A 20,902-nucleotide genomic window follows, 5' to 3' on the forward strand; every position below is an offset into this window, starting at 1 on the left:
TGGATGTAATACATTAAAAATAATGTTTAAATCATAAAAAAAAAGATTACCAAATTGCACTTTATTTTAAAAATATATAAAAGTTATCATTATATAAGTTTGATTTATCGTAGAAAAAATAAGAAAATGTATAAATGAAAGTAACATATTTTAAAAAAAAATATTTAAAAGATAATGTAATAAAAAAATTTATAATTTATAATTAGTTTTTAAACCTTATTTTATAACAATTTTCAAATTTTTGTTATTAATTATTTTTATAAAAATAATTTAAAAAGCCATATTTTTACATCATTTTCATAATTAAGCTGAAAAATAAATTGCGGAGATAATTGTAATCTTGATATCACCCTTAAACCAAGACATAACAAAGATGATTTAAAAATAGAAGAATATCCCTCTTCATTTCCCTCTCTCTCCCTCAAGGTTGATTGGATAGAGAGGAAGAGGATGACAGCAAGTGGATTAAAGTGTGAAGTTTGTGTTGTTCACTATGGATTAAACGTGAAAGAGGGTGGATTTAAAGTAAAGTGTGTGAGTAATTTGATGGATGTGATAGATTAAAAATTATATTTAAATCATAAAAAAATAGGATTAATAAATTGAACTTTATTTTAAAAATAATTAAAAATTATCATTATATAAGTTTGATTTATCATAGGAAAAATATGAAAATGTATAAATGAAAGTAACATATTTTAATAAAAAAATAATTAAAAGATTATAGAATAAAAAACTTATAATTAAAAATTGCTTTCTAAACCTTATTTTATAACAATTTTCAAATTTTCGTTATTAATTATTTTTGTAAAAATAATTTGAAAAGTCATATATTTACATCATTTTCATAAGTAAGCTGAAAAATAAATTACTGACATAATTATAATCTTTATATCACCCTCAAACCAAGACATAATAGAGATGATTTAAAATTAGAAGAATTTCCCTCTTTCTTCCCCTCTCTCCCTTAAGGTTGATTGGATGGAGAGGGAGAGGATGGCATCAAGTGGATTACAATGGGAAGTTTGTGTTTCATTTTAAGTGGATTAAAGGTGAAAATGGGTGGATTAAAAGTAAAGTTTGTTAAAGTGTGTGAGTGATTTGATGGATGTGATAGATTAAAAAATATATTTAAATCATAAAAAAACAAGATTACCAAATTGTACTTTATTTTAAAAATAAATAAAAATTATTATTCTATAAGTTTGATTTATAAACGAAAAAAAATATGAAAATGTATAAATGAAAGTAACATATTTTAATAAAAAAATTATTAAAAGATAATGTAATAAAAAAAATTTAATTAAAAATTACTTTTTAAACCTTATTTTATAACAATTTTCAATTTTCGTTATTAATAATTTTTGTAAAAATAATTTGAAAATTCATATTTTTAAATCATTTTAATAATTAAACTGAAAAAGAAAATGCGGACAATATTGTAATCTTTATCTCACCATCAAACCAAGACATACCAGAGGTGAGTTTAAAAAAAAAGAATTTCCCTCTTCTTTCCCCTCTCTCCCTCATGGTTGACTGGATAGAGAGGGAGAGGATGACATCAAGTGGATTACAGAGTGAAGTTTGTGTTGTTCACTTTAAGTGAATTAAAGGTGAAAGTGGATGGATTAAGAGTAAAAATAGATAAAGTTTGTGAGTGATTTGATGGATGTGATAGATTAAAAATTATATTTAAATCAAAGAAAAGAAAGATTACCAAATTGTACTTTATTTTAAAAATAATTAAAAGTTATCATTATATAAATTTGATTTATCGTAGAAAAAATATGAAAATGTATAAATGAAAGTGACATTTTATTAACAAAATATTTAAAAGATAATGTAACAAAAAATTTTATAATTAAAAATTACTTTTTAAACCTTATTTTATAAGAATTTTTAAATTTTCGTTATTAATTATTTTGGTAAAAACAATTTTAAAAGTCATATTTTTACAAAATTTTCATAATTAAGTTGAAAAATAAATTGTTGACATAATTGAAATCTTAATATCACCCTCAAACCAAAACATAATAGAGATGATTTAAAATTACAAAAATTTCCCTCTTCCTTCCCCTCTCTCCCTCAAGGTTGATTGGATGGAGAGGGAGAGGATGGTATAAAGTGGATTACAGTGAGAAGTTTGTGTTATTCACTTTAAGTGGATTAAATGTGAAAATGGGTGGATTTAGAGTAAAGTTTGTTGAAGTTTGTGAGTGATTTGATGGATGTGATAGATTAAAAATTATATTTCAATGATAACAAAACAAGATTATCAAATTGTACTTTATTTTAAAAATAATTAAAAGTTATCATTCTATAAGTTTGATTTATCATAGAAAAAATTTGAAAATGTATAAATGAAAGTAACATATTTTAATAAAAAAATATTAAAAAGATAATGTAATAAAAAACTTTATAATTAAAAATTACTTTTTATACCTTATTTTATAAAAAATTAAAAAATTTCGTTATTAATTATTTTTGCAAAAATAATTTGAAAAGTCATATTTTTACATCATGTTCATAATAAATTGCGTACATAATTGTACTCTTGATATCGCCCTCAGGCGAATACATAACAGAGATGTTTGAAAAATAGAAGAATTTCCCTCTTCCTTCTTCTCTCTCCCTCAAGGTTGATCGCATGGAGAGGGACAATGGCGGAACTACTCGAAGACAAGGGGGAGCCACAACTCCCCCAAAATTTTTTAAATTTATTATATATATATATATATTTTAAATTATATTTATATATTATTTATATTAATTTTATATTATGAAAAATTATAATAAATGATAAAATAAAAATTGAATGGAAAAATTGATTTATAAAAGAGATTATAGTTTTTTTTTTTTTGCTATAAGAACTTCTCATCATGTAAATTATGATGAAAGTTTGTGAGAAGAAATAAATACAAAGAGATATATTAGAAAACATAGGTTGTGGAACACATAGATTGAGATTGAAATATACATTCTTGGATGATCTCTCACATATCAAGGTTAGTATCTTATTATGATTTATATATGTTAAATTTATGATTCTTTTTAAGATGTTTCTCCCAAATTAAGTTTATCCCAAATGACTATAAACCCTAATTTTGATTTTATGGATTTTTTTATGAAATTTGCATAAACCTTGATTATAATTTTTCCCAAATTATTATAACCCTTAATTATGAAATTTAGGAATTTTATGTTTTCTGCTGCCTATGGTAAATTTTTTTAAAGTTTTGAATTTATATAATGTTGCTTATTTAATTAAAGTTGTATGAGTTTTGTTATGTTTTGCATTGTGATAATTGTGATTTATGAATATAAATTTTATCTTTTTCTAAATAGATGAAATGTGATAAATTTATATTAGAAAGATTATGACAAAGAGTAAAAGAATGAATTCTTTTATGGAACGAGTAAGGCTTGTGATAAAGATGAAAAAAAATACATCTACATTAACTAAACTTAAGAAATCTCACGAGAACCAAGAATTCAATACAATGAAAAACAAATCTCTAAAATTCCTATAGATAAATATAATGAATTTAAAAATTCATTAGAATGGGATTCGGAAAAAAACGTCCTCAACTTTGACAATACCCACCAAATCAAATTGATGAGGTACGAAGGACTTATCAAAATGGTATTCATGATTTTGTATCATGATATAACAACGAATGATAGTCATATTTTTTTGAATTTTACTATTATGTGTGTTTTTTTAAGCAGAGAAAATGAAGAGAAAAAACAAAAAAGTTTTTTTTCTAATTAATAAAAATTATATGTAACAAATTTAATTTGGCGCCCCTAAAGTTTTTGTCCAAGTTTCGCCACTGGAGAGGGAGATGATGAATTCAAGTAGAGTAGAGTGTGAAGTTTGTGTTGTTCACTTCAAGTGGATTAAAGGTGAAAGTGAGTTGATTTAGAGTAAAATTTGTTAATGCTTGTGAGTAATTTGATGGATGTGAAAGATTAAAAGTTATATTGAAATCAAAGAAAAACAAGATGACCAAATTGTACTTTATTTTAAAAATAATTAAAAATTATCATATCGTAGAAAAAATATTAAAATGTATAAATGAAAGTAACATATTTTAATAAAAAATATTTAAAAGATAATGTAAAAAAAAACATTTATAACTAAATTTTTTTGTTATTTTTACACCGTTTTCATAATTATGCTAAAAAATAAATTGCGGACATAATTGTAATCTTGATATCACCCTTGAACCATTGCATAACAGACATGATTGAAAAATCGAGGAATTTCCCTCTTCCTTCCCCTCTCTCCCTCATGTTGATTGGAGGGAGAGGGATGAGATGAATTTAAGTGGATTAGAGTGTGAAGCTTGTCTTGTTCACTTTGAGGGGATTAAAGGTGAGAGTGAGTGAATTTAGATTAAATTTTGTTGAAGTTTGTGAGTGATATGATGGATGTGATAAATTAAAAATTATATTTAAATCATAAAAAAATAAGATTACCAAATTGTCCTTTATTTTAAAAATAATTAAAAATTATCATTATATAAGTTTAATTTATTGTAGAAAAAATACTAATATGCGTAAATGAAAATAAAATATTTTATTACAAAAATATTAATAAAATAATGTAATAAAATTGTTGAGAATTAATAATTACTTTTTAAACCTTATTTTAAATCAATTTTCAAATTTTCGTTATTAATTATTTTTGTAAAAATAATACGAAAAGTCATATATTTACATCATTTTCATAATTTAAAAATAGAAGAATTTCCCTCTTCCTCCCCCTCTATCCCTCAAGGATGATTGGAGGGAGAGGGAGATGATGAATCAAGTGGATTAGAGTGTGAAATTTGTGTTGTTCGTGTATTAAAGGTGAGAGAGGGTGGATTTAGAAAAAAGTTTGTTAAAGTTTGTGAGTGATTTGATGGATGTGATAGATTAAAAATTATAGTTAAATGAAGGAAAAACAAGATTACCAAATTGTCCTTTATTTTAAAAATGATTAAAAATTATCATTGTATAAGTTTGATTTGTTGTAGAAAAAAAATATTAATATGTATGAATGAAAATAAAATATTTTATTAAAAAAGTATTTATAAAATAATGTAATAAAAAATTTTATAATTAATAATTACTTTTTAAATCATATTTTAGAACAATTGTCAAATTTTTGTTATTACTTATTTTTGTAAAAATAATTTGAAAAGTCGTATTTTTACATCATTTTCATAATTAAGCTGGAAAATAAATTGCGGATATAATTGTAATCTTGATATCACCCTCAAACTAAGACATAATAGAGATGATTGAAAAATAGAGTAATTTCCCTCTTGCTTCCCCTCTCTCTCAAGGTTGATTGGAGGGAGAGGATGACATCAAGTGAATTATAGTGTGAAGTTTGCGTGGTTCACTTTAAATGGATTAAAGGTGAAAATGGATGGATTTAGAGTAAAGTTTGTGACTCATTTGATGGATGTGATAGATTAAAAAGGTTATTTAAATGAGGGAAAAACAAGATTACCAAATTGTACTTTATTTAAAAAATAAATAAAAATTATCATTATATAAGTTTAACTTTCGTAGAAAAAAATATTAAAATGTATAAATAGAAATAAAATATTTTATAAAAAAATATTTAGAAAATAATGTAATAAAAAATTTTATAATTGATAATTACTTTTTAAACCTTATTTTAGAACAATTTTGAAATTTTTGTCATTAATTATTTTTGTCAGTGATTTGATGGATGTTATAGATTGAAAATTGTCAGTGATTTGATGGACGTTATAATTGATAATTGTCAGTGATTTGTCAGTGAAATTATATAATTGATAATTGTCAGTGATTTGATGGATGTTATAGATTGAAAATTATATTTAAATCAAGGAAAAAAAAGATTACCAAATTGCTCTTTATTTTAAAAATGATTAAAAGTTATCATTGTATAAGTTTGATTTGTTGTAGAAAACAAATATTAATATGTATGAATGAAAATAAAACATTTTAGTAAAAAAGTATTTATAAAATAATGTAAAAAAAATTATAATTAATAATTACTTTTTAAACCTTATTTTAGAACAATTTTCAAATTTTTGTTATTAATTATTTTTGTAAAAAGAATTTGAAAATCATCTTTTTACATCATTTTCCACTACAAGAAAAAATATTTTTAACGGAGGTTTATTTTTACATTACCCAGGGTTAAAACCTCTACTAAGTTCTTTACCCGAGGTTTCGATTTCTCCTGCTAAACCATCCCTAGAGAATGTTTTAGCCAGGGTTTTTACGAACCCCAGGAAGCACCAATCAATAACGGAGGTTTTTTTACCTCTTGTATTTAACATAGGTGTTAAAACCTCAGTTAAGTTTTATGGGTTTAAAACCCCCGATTAATTACCATGATTTTTGAAACCTCCGTAAACAATTATGGGTTTTGAAACCTCCATAAAATACTATAGGTTTTAGAACCTCCATAAAATAACATAGGTTTCAGAACCCCCATAGAATACCACGGGTTTCAAAACCCCCTAAAATACCCTGGACTTCAAAACTTCCGTAAAATATTATAGGTTTCAAAACCTCCGTAAAGTACCATTGATTTTTAAATTATTATTATATTTTTTTACTCATTTATCATTTATGTATTGATGAAGGATTATCTTGTCCCTTTTTAAGATGATTGAATATGGTGTGAGTTGATTAAGAAAGCTAAGTGAAATCCCCACTAGACATTAAGATAGCAAGCTATCTAGATGTGAAGGTTCCTTTCACAAAGCTCAAGAGAAGAAGATGATGGATTGATTCAAAATAAAAAGGAAATGGAAAGCACATAAACCATAGAAAACCAAGAACAATTAAAGGAAGAAGAAAACATAAAATGGAAAGGAAAGAAATGGTAAAAATGTGAGAAGCAAACCACTACAAGGCTAGGCTAGAAGCCATGGCAACCTTGAAGATGAGTGGATGTGTGTCGCCACTTGCTATGCAAGATAAGGCTTAAAGTATTCATCCCTAGGGAGGAAACTCTCACAAATGGTTGAGACACAAGAGTGTTTTTACTTCAAAATGTTCAACCTTTTTACATGTCTAGGAGCACCCCTTATATAGAAGAGTTTATGGGCCTCTAAGCAAATAAAAGATATCTAAGGATGTCTCTACAAAAACCTAACCCTAGCTTCTAGAAAGTAGGTCAAATAAGGTTACAAAAATGAGAGACAAAAGACCTAACTATGGTGTGTGCAAGACTAATTTCGATCTAGCACAAAAGGAGACAAAGAATGTGTCTCATATGTCTCCAAAAAGTGGCCAAAGTGTGCTAAAAACAAAGGAGACCAAAGGTACATAGGTACACTTGCTTCATGCCTTTTACTTTATGCTTTATGCCTTTGCTTTACTCTCTCCTCCACATCATTTATGCTCCCCAATCACCATGCGCCACCTAGCATTGCTTTCTTACTCCTAATTAACTTACAAAGCAAATAAACATAGATTAGCATGTTGGCTTAAGTCAAGTCAACTATAGTCAACAAGTCAAACCTAGTCAAAGGTCAACAAGTCAACTAAAGTTGATTAAACTAAGTCAACTTAGGGAATAAAAAATAACAAACACAAATGAAAGGGATGAAGGATTAGTGAACTTCCTTTCTAAACATGCTTAGTCTTCTTAAGCATGTGCCTCCATCCTTGGTTGGGGTCAATCCTTCATCATGTATTCATATATATTTTTTCAATCACAATTATTTACATTTATTCTATTTTTTTAATCTATATTTAATGAAATTATACATAAATAGATATAAACTCATCAAATTGACAAATTATTTATAGATGACTAAGTGTATATCAAAGTATAACAAATATACGAATTAAAATTCAAATTCAAGTACAATATTAGTCAGCAAAAACTATCATGAAGTACTGCAATGGTTCTCAAACCATAAAATGATTCAATTAACTTCCACATTATATTATATTCTTCAATTATCACATATGATTTTCCTTATGTCCAGAAGTTGTTGTATTAGTTGGCACACTTCCTTGATAAGAAACCTACAATAATTACAAATTTAAACTCTGAAAAATAAAAGAAGTTATGTAGTCTTAAACATTACCGGTGTAGGATTGAACATAGTCAACTCAGGAGGGAATTGACCTTGATAATTTTGAGAAAAGAAGTTCATGATTGCATCAAGTCTTTTGTCATGTTCTTCATGTCGTTTATTTTGTTCATCCAATTGTGACTTTAATGTAGTGACCTATATTAAAACAAAATCTATTATTAAAATCGTAAAAAACACATAAACATTATAAAAGACTCAATCTATCAACAAAAAATATACTACATTTCTTACTCCTACTTATAGAAAACAATCCAAAGCAACATAACAACAACATTAATAATGTCCAATAATATTCAACACAACAACATTTACAACCTTGGCATGACAATCCAAAGCAAACAACATCATATTGCTACACATGAAAATGAATGTTCAATAACTTGATTTTGCAATTCCGAATAAGAAGGACAAGATGAGGATGTCCCAAAATGAAAATTCCTAGTATATCAAAACACACGAGAAGGGCAAGGTCCCAATCCCATTCCTCGAACATGACCACAATGTTCTTTACTTCCCAAAACATGAGCTAGTGAATCTTCAATTGATATATCTTGCGAAAGGGAAGATGTATTTGTCTCATATGCTTTAATTTTTTCCTACAAATAATACAAAATGTTATCAATGAAGGTAACATTCAATTTGATTCATTATTTTTCTTTAGAAAACTTATGCTTACTCCAATCTCTTTTGCTCCATCATTAACAAATTCCCCATTAGCATGTTTATGTGTTGCTATCCAAACTTCTCCCCTACTAACTTTGTGACCAAGCTCTTACTCCTAGAAAACTTAAGAAAATCATGAATCATATATGATATAACAAAAATGATTGAAGAATAAAGTTACCATCTCATCCTTCTTCCGTGCAATGCTCTTCGATCCACCTGTGTGAGGAACTATTTGCTTCTTTCTATTATCCTTATTTTTTTGGGCAATTTCCTAAGCATATATGTAGAAAATTACTCAAAATAAGTAAAGTAACACTTAAAAGAATAGAAAAGATAGTTGTTATTACCTTTGTCCTTGAATTTAAACGGTAGTCAACAAAAGAAGCCCATTGGTCTCTATTCATTCCTTCTGCACACATTGTAATGATTTCATCTCTATTACGTGTTCCATCATCTTTTTGTTGCCATAGTTGTTGTCTATACTCACTCCATTTTATGTTAAGTGATTTCAAGATATATGTCACATGAGCATTAGATTCCACTAGAAACTTGGCCTTCAAAATTATAACACAACTAGTTTAACAACTATTGCAATATAACAAGAATAAAAACATATAAAAAAATTATAGGTCAATTACTTGAATGGTTTTCTTAAGTATATCTTCTTTGTATTCATTGGGAATCTTCCTCCAACTTTGATAGCTGATTGGAAAGGCATTAACATTTCTTACAACACGACCTAAAAACCTATTCAACAATGCTCCACTATCATCAATTGGTTGGTTGTCACTATTCCATTTCACAAGAATCCTTTCACTAGGAGATAAAAACCAAACATCATTCAATGTTAATTGTTTTCTAACTTGTGTGCCTTCATCATATATCAAAATATATGTGAAATATATTGTTAGTTTAAGACAAACATAAAACACAAATACTATATGGCTTGGACAATTACACATAAAAATCAATAAATTAACAATCTTACCAATGACATTAACAAGCCATGACCTTTTATGTGATACATGCTTTGATTGATTACTTTGCATCTCAATATCCACATTTTCTTCCCCTTCACTATTAGAGTGTAACCTTGGTGTTGGTTTAGATGTAGAATCATGCACAAACTCATTTCTAGGTTGATTATTAAATTCAAATTCAAATTCACGTGCGGAATTGGTCTTGGTAGTGGAGAACAACCTCTTCTTCAAACATTCTACAAATTAACTCAAGTCACTAAATAAATAGATAATACATGAAATTTAAAAGTACCAAAATGATATGCAAATGAGACATCTTACTAGATTTAGATGTTGAAAGCATTGAATTCATGTGAGGTGGGGGTGGAGATTGCTCATTATTATTCTTTATAGGATGGGAATTCATGTGACGTGCTGCATAATAATTAGATTAATACACGAAAAAAGTAAGATACTTTTTAACATGGAAATATAACCATCATACCAAATTGAGATGCAAATTGAGGTGTTATGCTGGACTGTGGCGAAAACGGAAGTTGAGGTGGATTACTAGGCCCTGGAGTATGAATAGGTGAAACTTTTCAATTCTTACTATAGGTGAAACCCGTGGTGAAACTTAGTCAACTTACTTGGGCAAGATGGATGAGACGCAGGTGAGCACATTATAGATGATGGTTGGCCACTTCTATTTTGGGTAGGGGCTGAAACTTTGCCATTAGTCTTCTTCATGTATATTTTCTTCATCATCAGGAATTCTATAAACAATAACATTAATACAAGTCAATTCACATTCATTAAATTATGATTACCTAATATAATGCATGTATAAGTAATATGGATGATAATTTAAACAAAAACTAGTATAGAAATGTTCAATTTCAGTATGACCTTGTTAATGGTATATTCCCTTCTCCATCTGGAAATAAAGTTTCCAAATTTTGTTGTTCAAATGGTTCACATTCATGGAAAGTGACATCATTATCTCCACCAATGTCATATAAGTCTTGTGGCATTAGATGCACAGGAATGCTCCAATTTTTATCTAATTCATCCACTACATAATAAACCATTTGAGCTTCTGCAGCCTGAATGTATGGTTCGTCATCATCATTATCACCAATGTGTATTAAACGTCTAAAGTTTACTAATCTAAATCCCAAGTCATCTGTTATAATCCCTCTAGAAGTAGTTGTATTAGCCCACATACAAGTAACAGAGAATCGACCATTATAGTTGATCTCAATTATGTCTACCAATTTTCCATAATAAGGCACACCCCCAAATTGCATTTGATTGTCAATGCTACTTGCATAGCTCCTTGTCACAAAAGTACCAAATATTCCACTATTTTGTGTTTTAAGTCCATCATCTCTCTCTAATGTACGAAACTTGAAGCCATTAACATTGTAAGCATTGTAACGCTTTGCACAATCAATTGGACCCATAGCTAAGAGCTTTAAATCATCTGAGTAAGATCCATTTAAGTCATTTTTTATCTAAAATAAAAAATAAAAATATGATCAACATAATTGGATATCTTTAATATTATCAAATTTAAGAATGTAAATTAGACATACCCGACGAGAAAACCATTCCACAAATTCTCTATGAACCCTCTTATCTATCATAGAGGATGATCGTGTACGACTTCTTAACTGTCTTCGTACAATTTCTCTAAATTCTCTAATTTAAATAAATGAAATAATTACATGGTTAGTCCTCAATGTAGATGAATTATAAAAAGTTGTAAAGATAAATTACTTAATGAAGAAAAGGGTTAACTTGGGCACAATTAGTCAATACATGACGATGTGCTTGTAACTTTTCCTTTGTTGATAAAGAGAAGTAAGTAAAACCCCCAACTGGTTTTCCAACTGGTGGAAACAAACCACTTACACTAGATGCCATGGTGTCAGGTTCGTCATCAACACGCCTTATCCGATTAAATATAGTCTCAATTCCATCTAAATATCTAGAACAAAAGGTTAAGGACTCTTCAGCTAGGTAGCCTTCAGCTATTGAGCCTTCTGGTTGAGCCTTGTTACGCACATAAGACTTCAATTTTCCCAAATATCTCTCAATGGGATACATCCACCTATATTGGACAGGTCCTCCAATCTTGGCATCTTCCACCAAATGCACAATCAAATGAACCATGACTGTAAAATATGCAGGAGGAAACAACATCTCCATGTGACATAATGTAAGAACAACTCTATTTTGCAATTGGTTAAGTTCATCCACTTTTAAAACTTTATTGCACAAGTGCTTAAAAAAGGAACACAGATCACTCAAAACAGAGCACACTTCTTTAGGGAGTGTCTTCCTCATTGCCAAAGGTAAAAGTTGCTCCATCTAAACATGAGAATCATGACTTTCAATCCTCCAAGCTTAAATTGTTTGACATCAACACATCTACTAATGTTACTTGAGTAGCCATCTAGAACAGTGATGTTCTTCAATGTTTTCAAAAATATATGTTTATTTTCTTTTGTCAATGTATATATAGCCGGAAGATATCTGTTATTTGCATCAGGCCAAAGATCAGGTCTAACACCCCAATCTTTTAAGTCATTTCGTGCCTTTAGGTTGTCCTTTGACTTTTTACCTTGGTTCAATAATGTATAGACCACGTTATCACATACAATTTTTTCAATGTGCATAACATCTAGATTGAGGTGCAATAAATTGTTCACCCAATAAGGAATTTCAAAAAATATACTCCTTTTTGTCCATTGTAGAGGGCCATCAATAGGGTGGTGACCTTTCCATTGTATTTTCCCCCGTTCCTCAACTTCTGGTTCTTTCCCAAATACAATATTAAGATTCTAAACTTGTTGTAAGACATTTATTCCTGATATTCTCAAAGGAGGATTTCTAGTTTCCACACTTCCATCAAAGCGATTGCGGCATAATCTAAATTTGTGCCCTGCATTTAACCAACGTCGATGATTCATTAAACAAAATTTACCTTGAATCTTCTTAGGAGTTATGTCAAAATTACACATAGGGCAAGCCAACCCAGTGTGTGTTCCACCCAGATAAGGTTCCAAGACTAGGAAAATCACTAATAGTCCATAATATAGCTGCATGCATATGAAACACTTCTTTCTTATGTGAATCAAAAGTTTCAACACCAATGTTCCATAGCTCTTCTAATTCTTCTATTAATGGCCTTAAATATACATCAATATCATTTCCTGGTGCTCTTTTACCAGGAATGATCATGGAAAGAATGAATGAACTTTGCTTCATACACATCCAAGGAGGAAGATTGTAAGGTATAAGTACAATAGGCCAAGTACTATGACATGTACTCAAATCACCAAATGGATTGAACCCATCAGTAGCCAAACCAAGTCTGACATTTCGAGGGTCTGAAGCAAATTGAGGATTCATTAGATCAAAGTTCTTCCATGCTTCAGAATCACTTGGATGCCTTAATATGCCTTCATGTGTACTTCTTGATGCATGCCATTGCATATGCTCAGCTATTTTAGAAGACATAAACATTCGTTGTAAGCGTGGCTTCAATGGAAAATACCTTAAAACTTTAGCTGGAACTTTCTTTTTTCTTTTAGTAACACCAACAATACTATTGCTCTTCTTTGTTTTCTTCCATCTAGATTCATTACATTTCATACAAAATTCCCTATCTTTATCTTCTCTATAGTATAACATGTAATCATTTGGGCAAGCATCAATTTTGGTGTAATGAAGGTCAAGCTTATTAATGATTTTCTTAGCGTCATAGAATGAAGATGGGATTTTAGCATAATCAAAAGCTTCTGCTAACAACTCCAGTATCATTGACATTGCCTTGTTAGTCATTCTGCATAGACATTTGATATGGTACAATTTGAGCAAGAAAGAAAGTTTAGAATATTTGTCACATCCTTCATACAAACTCTGTTGTCCCTCATGCATAAACTTCATATACTGAGCAATTTCATCAGGCATCGTGTGGCTTGATTCAGGTCGCATATTCTCATGATTGTCCACATTTTGAGTGTTTACAAAATTCCCGAATGCATCATTAACCATGCCACATATGGGATCATTAGCAAAACCTTTATCCTCATTTGATTGGAAAATTGGAGGTGTTAAAATTGTATGTTGTACATAATTTGTCTCACCATGTAGAAGCCAAAATGTATACCCTTTTGGAAAAGGATGAAGAATTAAGTGTTCATATGTTGCTCCTCGAGTTTGCCATTTTAAGATTACATTTTCGACATGGACAAATTATCTTACCCTCAACGCTCTTATTAGCAAATGCAAAGTCCAGAAATTTATTCAATCCATCCATGTATTGTTGTGTATTTCGAGGCAAATCAATCCAAGACTTATCCAAATCCATTAAGAATAGTCTGTTTATGAGAACAAAAATATATTTAATAAAGAAAAAAAAATGTAACTAATGATATAAGATCAGAAAAAAATATTGATTTTCCCACCCACGATCAAAAGGAGAATAAGGAGAATAAGGGTCATTTGGAAATTAATGTATATGCATTGTAAGTTTTACTGTCATTCGGAAATTAATGTATGATGTGAGTATTGTCATCTAGTGTTTATTATTTACTATTTTGATAGATTCAAATTATAATAGTAAATAAATTACAAGTAACCATATTTAAATTCTAATTAAAGTTTTAAAAAATTATAAAAAAATGTAATATTTAGATTTTACAATATATTTCTGTCAGTGTTTTATGAAAATTAATATTAGACTCAATACAATTCCTTAATACACCGATCAATATGTTGTAAAAATATAGACTCAATACATTTTATTAATTCATTGAATGTCACAACTTTTTAAAAACTCATTCAATGATTCTTTAACTATTTTATTTATTGCAATGGTTAGAAAAAACCATGAAACATTTCGCTATATGTGTATGATTTTGAAAGAAAAATTACATTACAAAGATTTTTACACTATTTTTTTTTTCAAAATAATTCAAGGATAGGCTCCTATATGTTAAATAAAAACTTAAGATTTAGTTACACCTTAAATCCTTTCGATGTAAATTATGTATGACATTATTTCTCGATTTTAAAATAAAACAAAATCAGGTTTTCGTAAATTTTCGTTTCTAGAATATAAATTTGGAATATGAACAAGTTATCAGACTAATGAAATGAACAAAGTTCTAATTTTAAATATGAAAAGTCTAATGAAAACTATGAAATATGAAATCGAATTTATTTAATTTTAAAACATAATTTCATAATCATAAACAATATTAAAACTAGTGTGTTAACAAAACTGAATAAAAACTAAAAATATTTTGTGAAGATGCATAAACAATATATTTATAAAGATTTTTTAAATACCTGCTTATATAGGTTTTAATAATAATAATTTATTTATTTAATCACTAAGACCATCTTATATTAAAAAAATGAAAACAGGTTTACTTCAAAACTTAAAATAAAAGGATTTGATATAAGATTTATTTACCAAATAAATAATTAATTAATAATAGTAATAATTTGAAGTAGTGATATTCTTGGAACACACTCTATCCCTCTCTCTCTTCCTTCCTATGTTTCTTGGTTTCAGCCATAACCTACACCTTTTCAAACCTCTTCATGACAAAATTAATTAGCCATATACTCTAACCCTTCCATGAAAGGATAAATAAGGAAAAACCAATGCCAATTCAAATAATAATGCACTACATAATTACAGATTACATTGAAATTTTGTATGTTTTGAATGCATGGAAACAATGTGCCAACATGTGGTTCTTATTTCCTACTCATCCATGCATTTTTGAATCAAAGATAAGGAAAACATTTCACGCCCCTCCCTCTTTCTTATCTCCATCATATATTCCTATTATACGCAGTAACCACAAAAAAATCTCAAATTTTCATTATTTACTAGCAGGAAAATTTAAAGCACAAGGTTTTAATACCTTTTTAGAATATACAGTATCTATGGCCTCTTAGATGCTGAACTCTTACAACGCTCCATATATGTGCGAGAATTTTATAGTTCATGTACCTGTAAAACATAATTTACCCATATATCTATTGTTTTAAGAAATAAATAAGGTGTAGTGTATATCTTAAGTTACTTACTAAATTACAAATTATGTAAAAGGAGACATTTGGGATTTTTTTTCCAGTGGTATACAAAGTACAAATCCTTTGAAACTGAGATAATAAAATTAATTTTTTATTAAAATGGTAAATAGAAAATATAGAATAAAGGAAAGACAAAATAAATTAAATTAATTATAGTGTGAATCTAATTTTCTGATCTAAAACTGTTTATGTACATGCAAGAACGACAATAGTATAGAATTATGAAAACTAATACAAGATCAAGCATGCTAACTGTGAGCTTCCCAATTACGGTGCAGACATGCATTTTTTCTCTTTTTGCAAAATAAATTTTAAATTGCCATTGGTATTGGAAAAAGCTCGGAATAATCTTGCAATATTGTGGTTGTTTAGTGTTTTGGTCTTCTCAGTTATTGCAGTAACATAGTTTCCTGAAGTGAGATGAACGCTTCCTCAAAGGACTTTCATTATATGCCGCATGTATCAAGAACTCGAATTTGATAGACCATAGAAATTGAAGAATATAAAACTGCTAAAAATTTGCATCACTTTGAAAAAAACAACACATTGCACAACAGAGAAGACCAGTGACAGTTGACATAAATCCAGTTAGTATCCATAGATAGGTTAAGCATGTATACTAAATCTTCCCAAACTTAGGTATTATTTCCTTCTCTTCAGGAATAGAATTACGAAAATATATCCAAACTTAAATTTGAACCAATCTAAAACATGTAAACAAAATAAAGAAGGAATGATTTGGAAGCCAATTAGCATCTTTTACCTCCAATATACTAAAAAACATTAAGTTTAAGATTTTTTTCCATAAAAAACCATAAAACAAATAAGCACACCATTTGTCCTGATGACAAACCAGTAAAATTCATAAAACCTACATTACCTGCAGAAAAGAAACAACACACAGAGGGAAGAGAATATCTTATATGTGGACTTTGCTAGCTATGAGAAGAACTTAAATGCAAGATAAGTCAACAAAAAAGAACATATTTCAAGAATTATTCCAAATATGCAAACTTTTAATTAAGATTTAGAGACGGATAAGACTATACTCACGGCTCAGTCCCAATCCCTTTCCCAATTGGTACACATCTAGCCCGACAAACAGGAGTTCCACCTTTTGTTCATCAATCTGAACAGTAGGAGGATAACCAATCCACAAAACATTACTTGGTTGACCATTCTCAAGGTAAAACATGTTTTTGTGAAGCCAGTCATCTCCAAAAGAAAGTCTCTGTCCATTTAGTTTTGTCTCTACTTCAATGAATCTCCGATTGTTCATGATGAAAACATAACCGAAAGAAGGGTTTTTGTAATTTTTGGAGTTGGCTTCCAAACTGCTCTCTAAAAGCTCTATCATCCTGTAAATACACACAGGTGAAATCATTGTATCTAAACCTAGTCCTAGATTATTCTCCTTACTTCGGTCTACAGATTTAATGTAGTACATCACATCAAGCTTATTACCATTTTTAGACTTAGCGTCCAAACTACTCGCTAACAGAATTCTCACTTTGTCTATGTACACAGATGATGTAATATTTCCCTCCTTTAAATCTTGGCTAAGTTTACTAATTTCCCTATTTCTGTAAACCAAATAAATACAGTACATCACTTCAAGGGTAATAGAATGAATCCCACCACTGAGTGATACATCTTCCAAAGCCTCGTAAATGGACAATCTCTGCCTTATCAGCTGCACTACAATATTTGTAAATGTACATGTCCATAACACTAACAAGATGGATAAGCCTTACAAGCTGAAACTGAACAAGTTCGCTAACATGACCAACCATGAATTCAGGAGTACCTATGCAGGCTCAAAGGTTAATCACCATAGAATGTTCTGAGGCACGCCACATGGTAACGGCACCTTCATGTACGAGAATGTTGGTAGTGTTCCTGCTTCGGTGGATTAGAGGAAGAAAGGTGTTGTCACTGATGTGAAAGATCAGGGCAAATGTGGTAAGCTTAATGATCACTACTCACAAATCATACAACTCAATATTACAAGGAGTGTTTACCGGTGATTGTAGCACGGATCTAAACCATGGTGTAGCGATTGTGGGGTATGGAACAACGGTTGATGGGACTAATTACTGGATAGTGAGAAACTCTTGGGGAGCAGAAAGGGGAGAACATGGTTACACCAGAATGCAAAGGAACATATCTAAAAAGGAAGGACTTTGTGGCATAGCCATGATGCCTTCACACCTAATCAAAAATTCCTCTGATAATCCAACAGGATCTTTCTCATCTCCCAAAGATGAACATTGAAAAAGCCTCTCACAAAATCAAACTCTCATATGCCTTAGTTGTTGCTTTTTAACTTTTATCTAAGATTGTATGCCAATGTATCCATCAATATATTATACATCAAACAGAAATAAATGTTTTAATTTGATTTGAGTTCCTAGCAGTTTCTCATGTACACCCTTTCTTATTGCCAAGAGTTGAATGCAAACATATAGCTTTGAAATATTCCTTGGTACCGTAAATGTTTTCTGGAGGGGGACCACCAGCACCACCCTCTTGAGGTGAAACTACTTGAGAAGAACTGTGCCTTGTTCCTCTAGAAGGCCAAACCATATCAATTACTGGGTGTGAAGTAGCCATAACTGTTTTGGTTGAATCCACTTGAGTAACACTATGACTGGTTCCTTGTGGTTGTGAATGCGAACCAATTTCAATCACTACATTATCTTAGTGTTGAAGTCCGTAATACCTACTTCTTGTTTGACGAATCCAAATTGGAACGAAGAAGGATGAGGGAATAACTAAAAGCTCCTCCAACAATGACTAACCATAGTTTTATTTTCATGAGTTGTACAGTCAGAAGTCCACAAAAAAAGTACAGAAGATCAACCTCAAATCGTAAATGACTCAGCCTAGACAAGCCTAGAGACATGATAACAAATGCAACACTCAAAACAAGACTATGTACATCTGGTTTCTCTTTCACATATTTATCAAGGAAAAAGGAGTACTGGTGACCAACAAAGTAGAAAACGTTGTGAGCTTCCAAACAACGAGAATTGGAGTACTCCCATGTCTTTGCAAACAAGGTGGAAAGGGATATTAATAAACTGAAAAGCATGTAAAGAAAGATCTTTCACCAGCTCCAATTTCTAATTAAATGATTGAAAAAAGAGTTGAAGGCATAACAGACAAGTCCAACAATAGAGGAAGAAAAACACACAAATCTCCATACCTTTGGCTGATGTAGCAAACTCTGAATTTTGATAAGCATGAGCACTGTGTTATTTCTTAAGCACGGTTTGCTTTCAGGAACAAATATGTCGACCACTGTTGGAGATGCAAAGCTAGTGAACGAGCAACGAAGATACACTTTAGATTTCAGAAAACGCGACACCTATAATTGAATCTTTGTACAAAAACAAGCATCAAGGATTTCAAAGTTAGAATTTAACCACAAAACGAAAAAATTTGGAAACCTAAAGAAAAGAAAGGGAACACCATTACCGTTTGGAAGCAAGGTGAAATTCGAACGAAATCGCGAGCAAATCGTTCGGAAGCAAGGAAGCAACTACAAAGATTGAGATTGAGAGTGAGATTGAGGAAAATGTAGCGAGGTGAAGTTTGAGGAAAGTGGATTTCGAACGTACGAACAAAGTGAATCAGGAGAGTTTTTCGAACGTTGGTATAGTGTGTCTGTGTCCCCTTTTTCGAATGTACGAAGTGATAAAAAGGTTTTTAAAAAAATATATAAAAAGGATATGGAAAAAAAATGTGGAGGGAATTTTCCTGGGGTTTATCATAAAACCTCTAGTATTTACCAAAGGTTTAGAAAATCTTCACTATGTGTAAAAATTACCGGAGGTTTTATAACCTCCGTTACTAAATCTCCATTAAAATAAATCTTTTTTGTAGTGTTCATAATTAAGCTGAAAAATAAATTGCGGACATAAATGAAATCTTGATATCACTCTCAAACCAAGACATAACAAAGATGATTGGAAAATAGAGGAATTTCCTTCTTCCTTCCCCTCTCTCTCCCTCATCGTTGATTGGAGGGAGTGAGATAGCATGAATTCAAGTGGATTAGAGTGTGAAGTTTATCTGGTTCACTTTAAGAGGATTAAAGGTGAAAGTGAGTGGATTTAGAGTAAAGTTTGTTGATGTTTGTGAGTGATTTGATGGATGTGATAGATTAAAAGTTATATTTAAATCATAAAAAGACAAGATTACAAAATTATACTTTATTTTTAAAATATTTAAAAATTATCTTTATATAAGTTCGATTTAACGTAGAAAAAATATGAAAATGTATCTATGAAAGTAACATATTTTAATAAAAAAATATTTAAAACATAATATAATAAAAAAAATTATAATTAAAAATTACTTTTTAAACCTTATTTTATAACAACTTTCAAATTTTCGTTATTTTTACATCGTTTTCAAAATTATGCTAAAAAATAAATTGCAGATATAATTGTGATCTTGATAGTACCCTCAAACAATTGCATAACATACATGATTGAAAAATAGAGGAATTCTCCTCTTCCTTCCCCTCTCTCTCCCTCATTGTTGATTGGAGGTAGAGGGATATGATGAATTCAAGTGGATTAGAGTGTGAAGCTTATCTTGTTCACTTTAAGGGCATTAAAAGTGAAAGTGAGTCAATTTAGAGTAAAGTTTGTTGATGTTTGTGAGTGATTTGATGGATGTGATAGATTAAAAATTATATTTAAATCACAAAAAAACAAGATTACCAAATTGTACTTTATTTTAAAAATAATTAAAAATTATCATTATATAAGTTTCATTTATCGTAGAAATAATATGAAAATGTATAAATGAAAGTAACATATTTTATTAAAAAAAATATTTAAAAGATAATGTAATAAAAAAATTTATAATTAAAAATTACTTTTTAAACCTTATTTTATAACAATTTTAAAATTTTTGTGATTAATTATTTTTGTAAAAATAATTTGAAAAGTCATATTTTTACATCATTTTAATAATTATGCTGAAAAATAAATTACGGACATAATTGTAGTCTTGATATGATTCTCAAACCAAGAC

The 20,902-nt window shown here is 29.4% G+C and overlaps 2 protein-coding genes and 3 pseudogenes across 2 annotated transcripts; all 5 read right to left on the minus strand.

The window, feature by feature from the left end:
- Positions 1–7,968: 7,968 nt before the first annotated feature.
- On the minus strand, positions 7,969–10,467 carry LOC114172261 (uncharacterized; annotated as a pseudogene).
- LOC146885600 (uncharacterized) lies at positions 10,467–12,106 on the minus strand. Its single transcript, XM_085674466.1, has 4 exons — positions 11,517–12,106; positions 11,329–11,425; positions 10,640–11,247; positions 10,467–10,506 (listed from the first exon to the last, which is right to left on the minus strand). Exons 1-4 carry the CDS (start codon positions 12,104–12,106, stop codon positions 10,467–10,469), a joined length of 1,335 nt encoding a protein of 444 aa, XP_085530592.1.
- Positions 12,107–12,128: 22 nt separating this feature from the next.
- Positions 12,129–14,111, minus strand: LOC146885601 (uncharacterized; annotated as a pseudogene).
- Positions 14,112–16,675: 2,564 nt separating this feature from the next.
- On the minus strand, positions 16,676–18,051 carry LOC146885602 (uncharacterized). Its single transcript, XM_085675007.1, has 2 exons — positions 18,036–18,051; positions 16,676–17,584 (listed from the first exon to the last, which is right to left on the minus strand). The coding sequence occupies exons 1-2, from the start codon at positions 18,049–18,051 to the stop codon at positions 16,881–16,883; spliced, it is 720 nt and encodes a 239-aa protein (XP_085531133.1). The 3' UTR covers positions 16,676–16,880.
- Positions 18,052–18,274: 223 nt separating this feature from the next.
- On the minus strand, positions 18,275–19,106 carry LOC146885603 (uncharacterized; annotated as a pseudogene).
- Positions 19,107–20,902: the final 1,796 nt, after the last annotated feature.

The sequence above is a fragment of the Vigna unguiculata genome, chromosome 6 (assembly GCF_037176805.1).
Source record: "Vigna unguiculata cultivar grain cowpea cultivar isolate G323 ecotype 2 chromosome 6, ASM3717680v1, whole genome shotgun sequence".
Lineage (NCBI taxonomy): Eukaryota > Viridiplantae > Streptophyta > Magnoliopsida > Fabales > Fabaceae > Vigna > Vigna unguiculata.

Coding starts and splice junctions, on each gene's coding strand:
- LOC146885600 (XM_085674466.1), bottom strand. CDS start 12,106: ATGGAGCAACTTTTACCTTTGGCAATGAGGAAGACACTCCCTAAAGAA. Junction 11,426..11,516: donor CAAGTTAACCCTTTTCTTCA/TTAAGTAATTTA, acceptor TAGAGAATTTAG/AGAAATTGTACGAAGACAGT. Junction 10,507..10,639: donor GGGAATATACCATTAACAAG/GTCATACTGAAA, acceptor TATTGTTTATAG/AATTCCTGATGATGAAGAAA.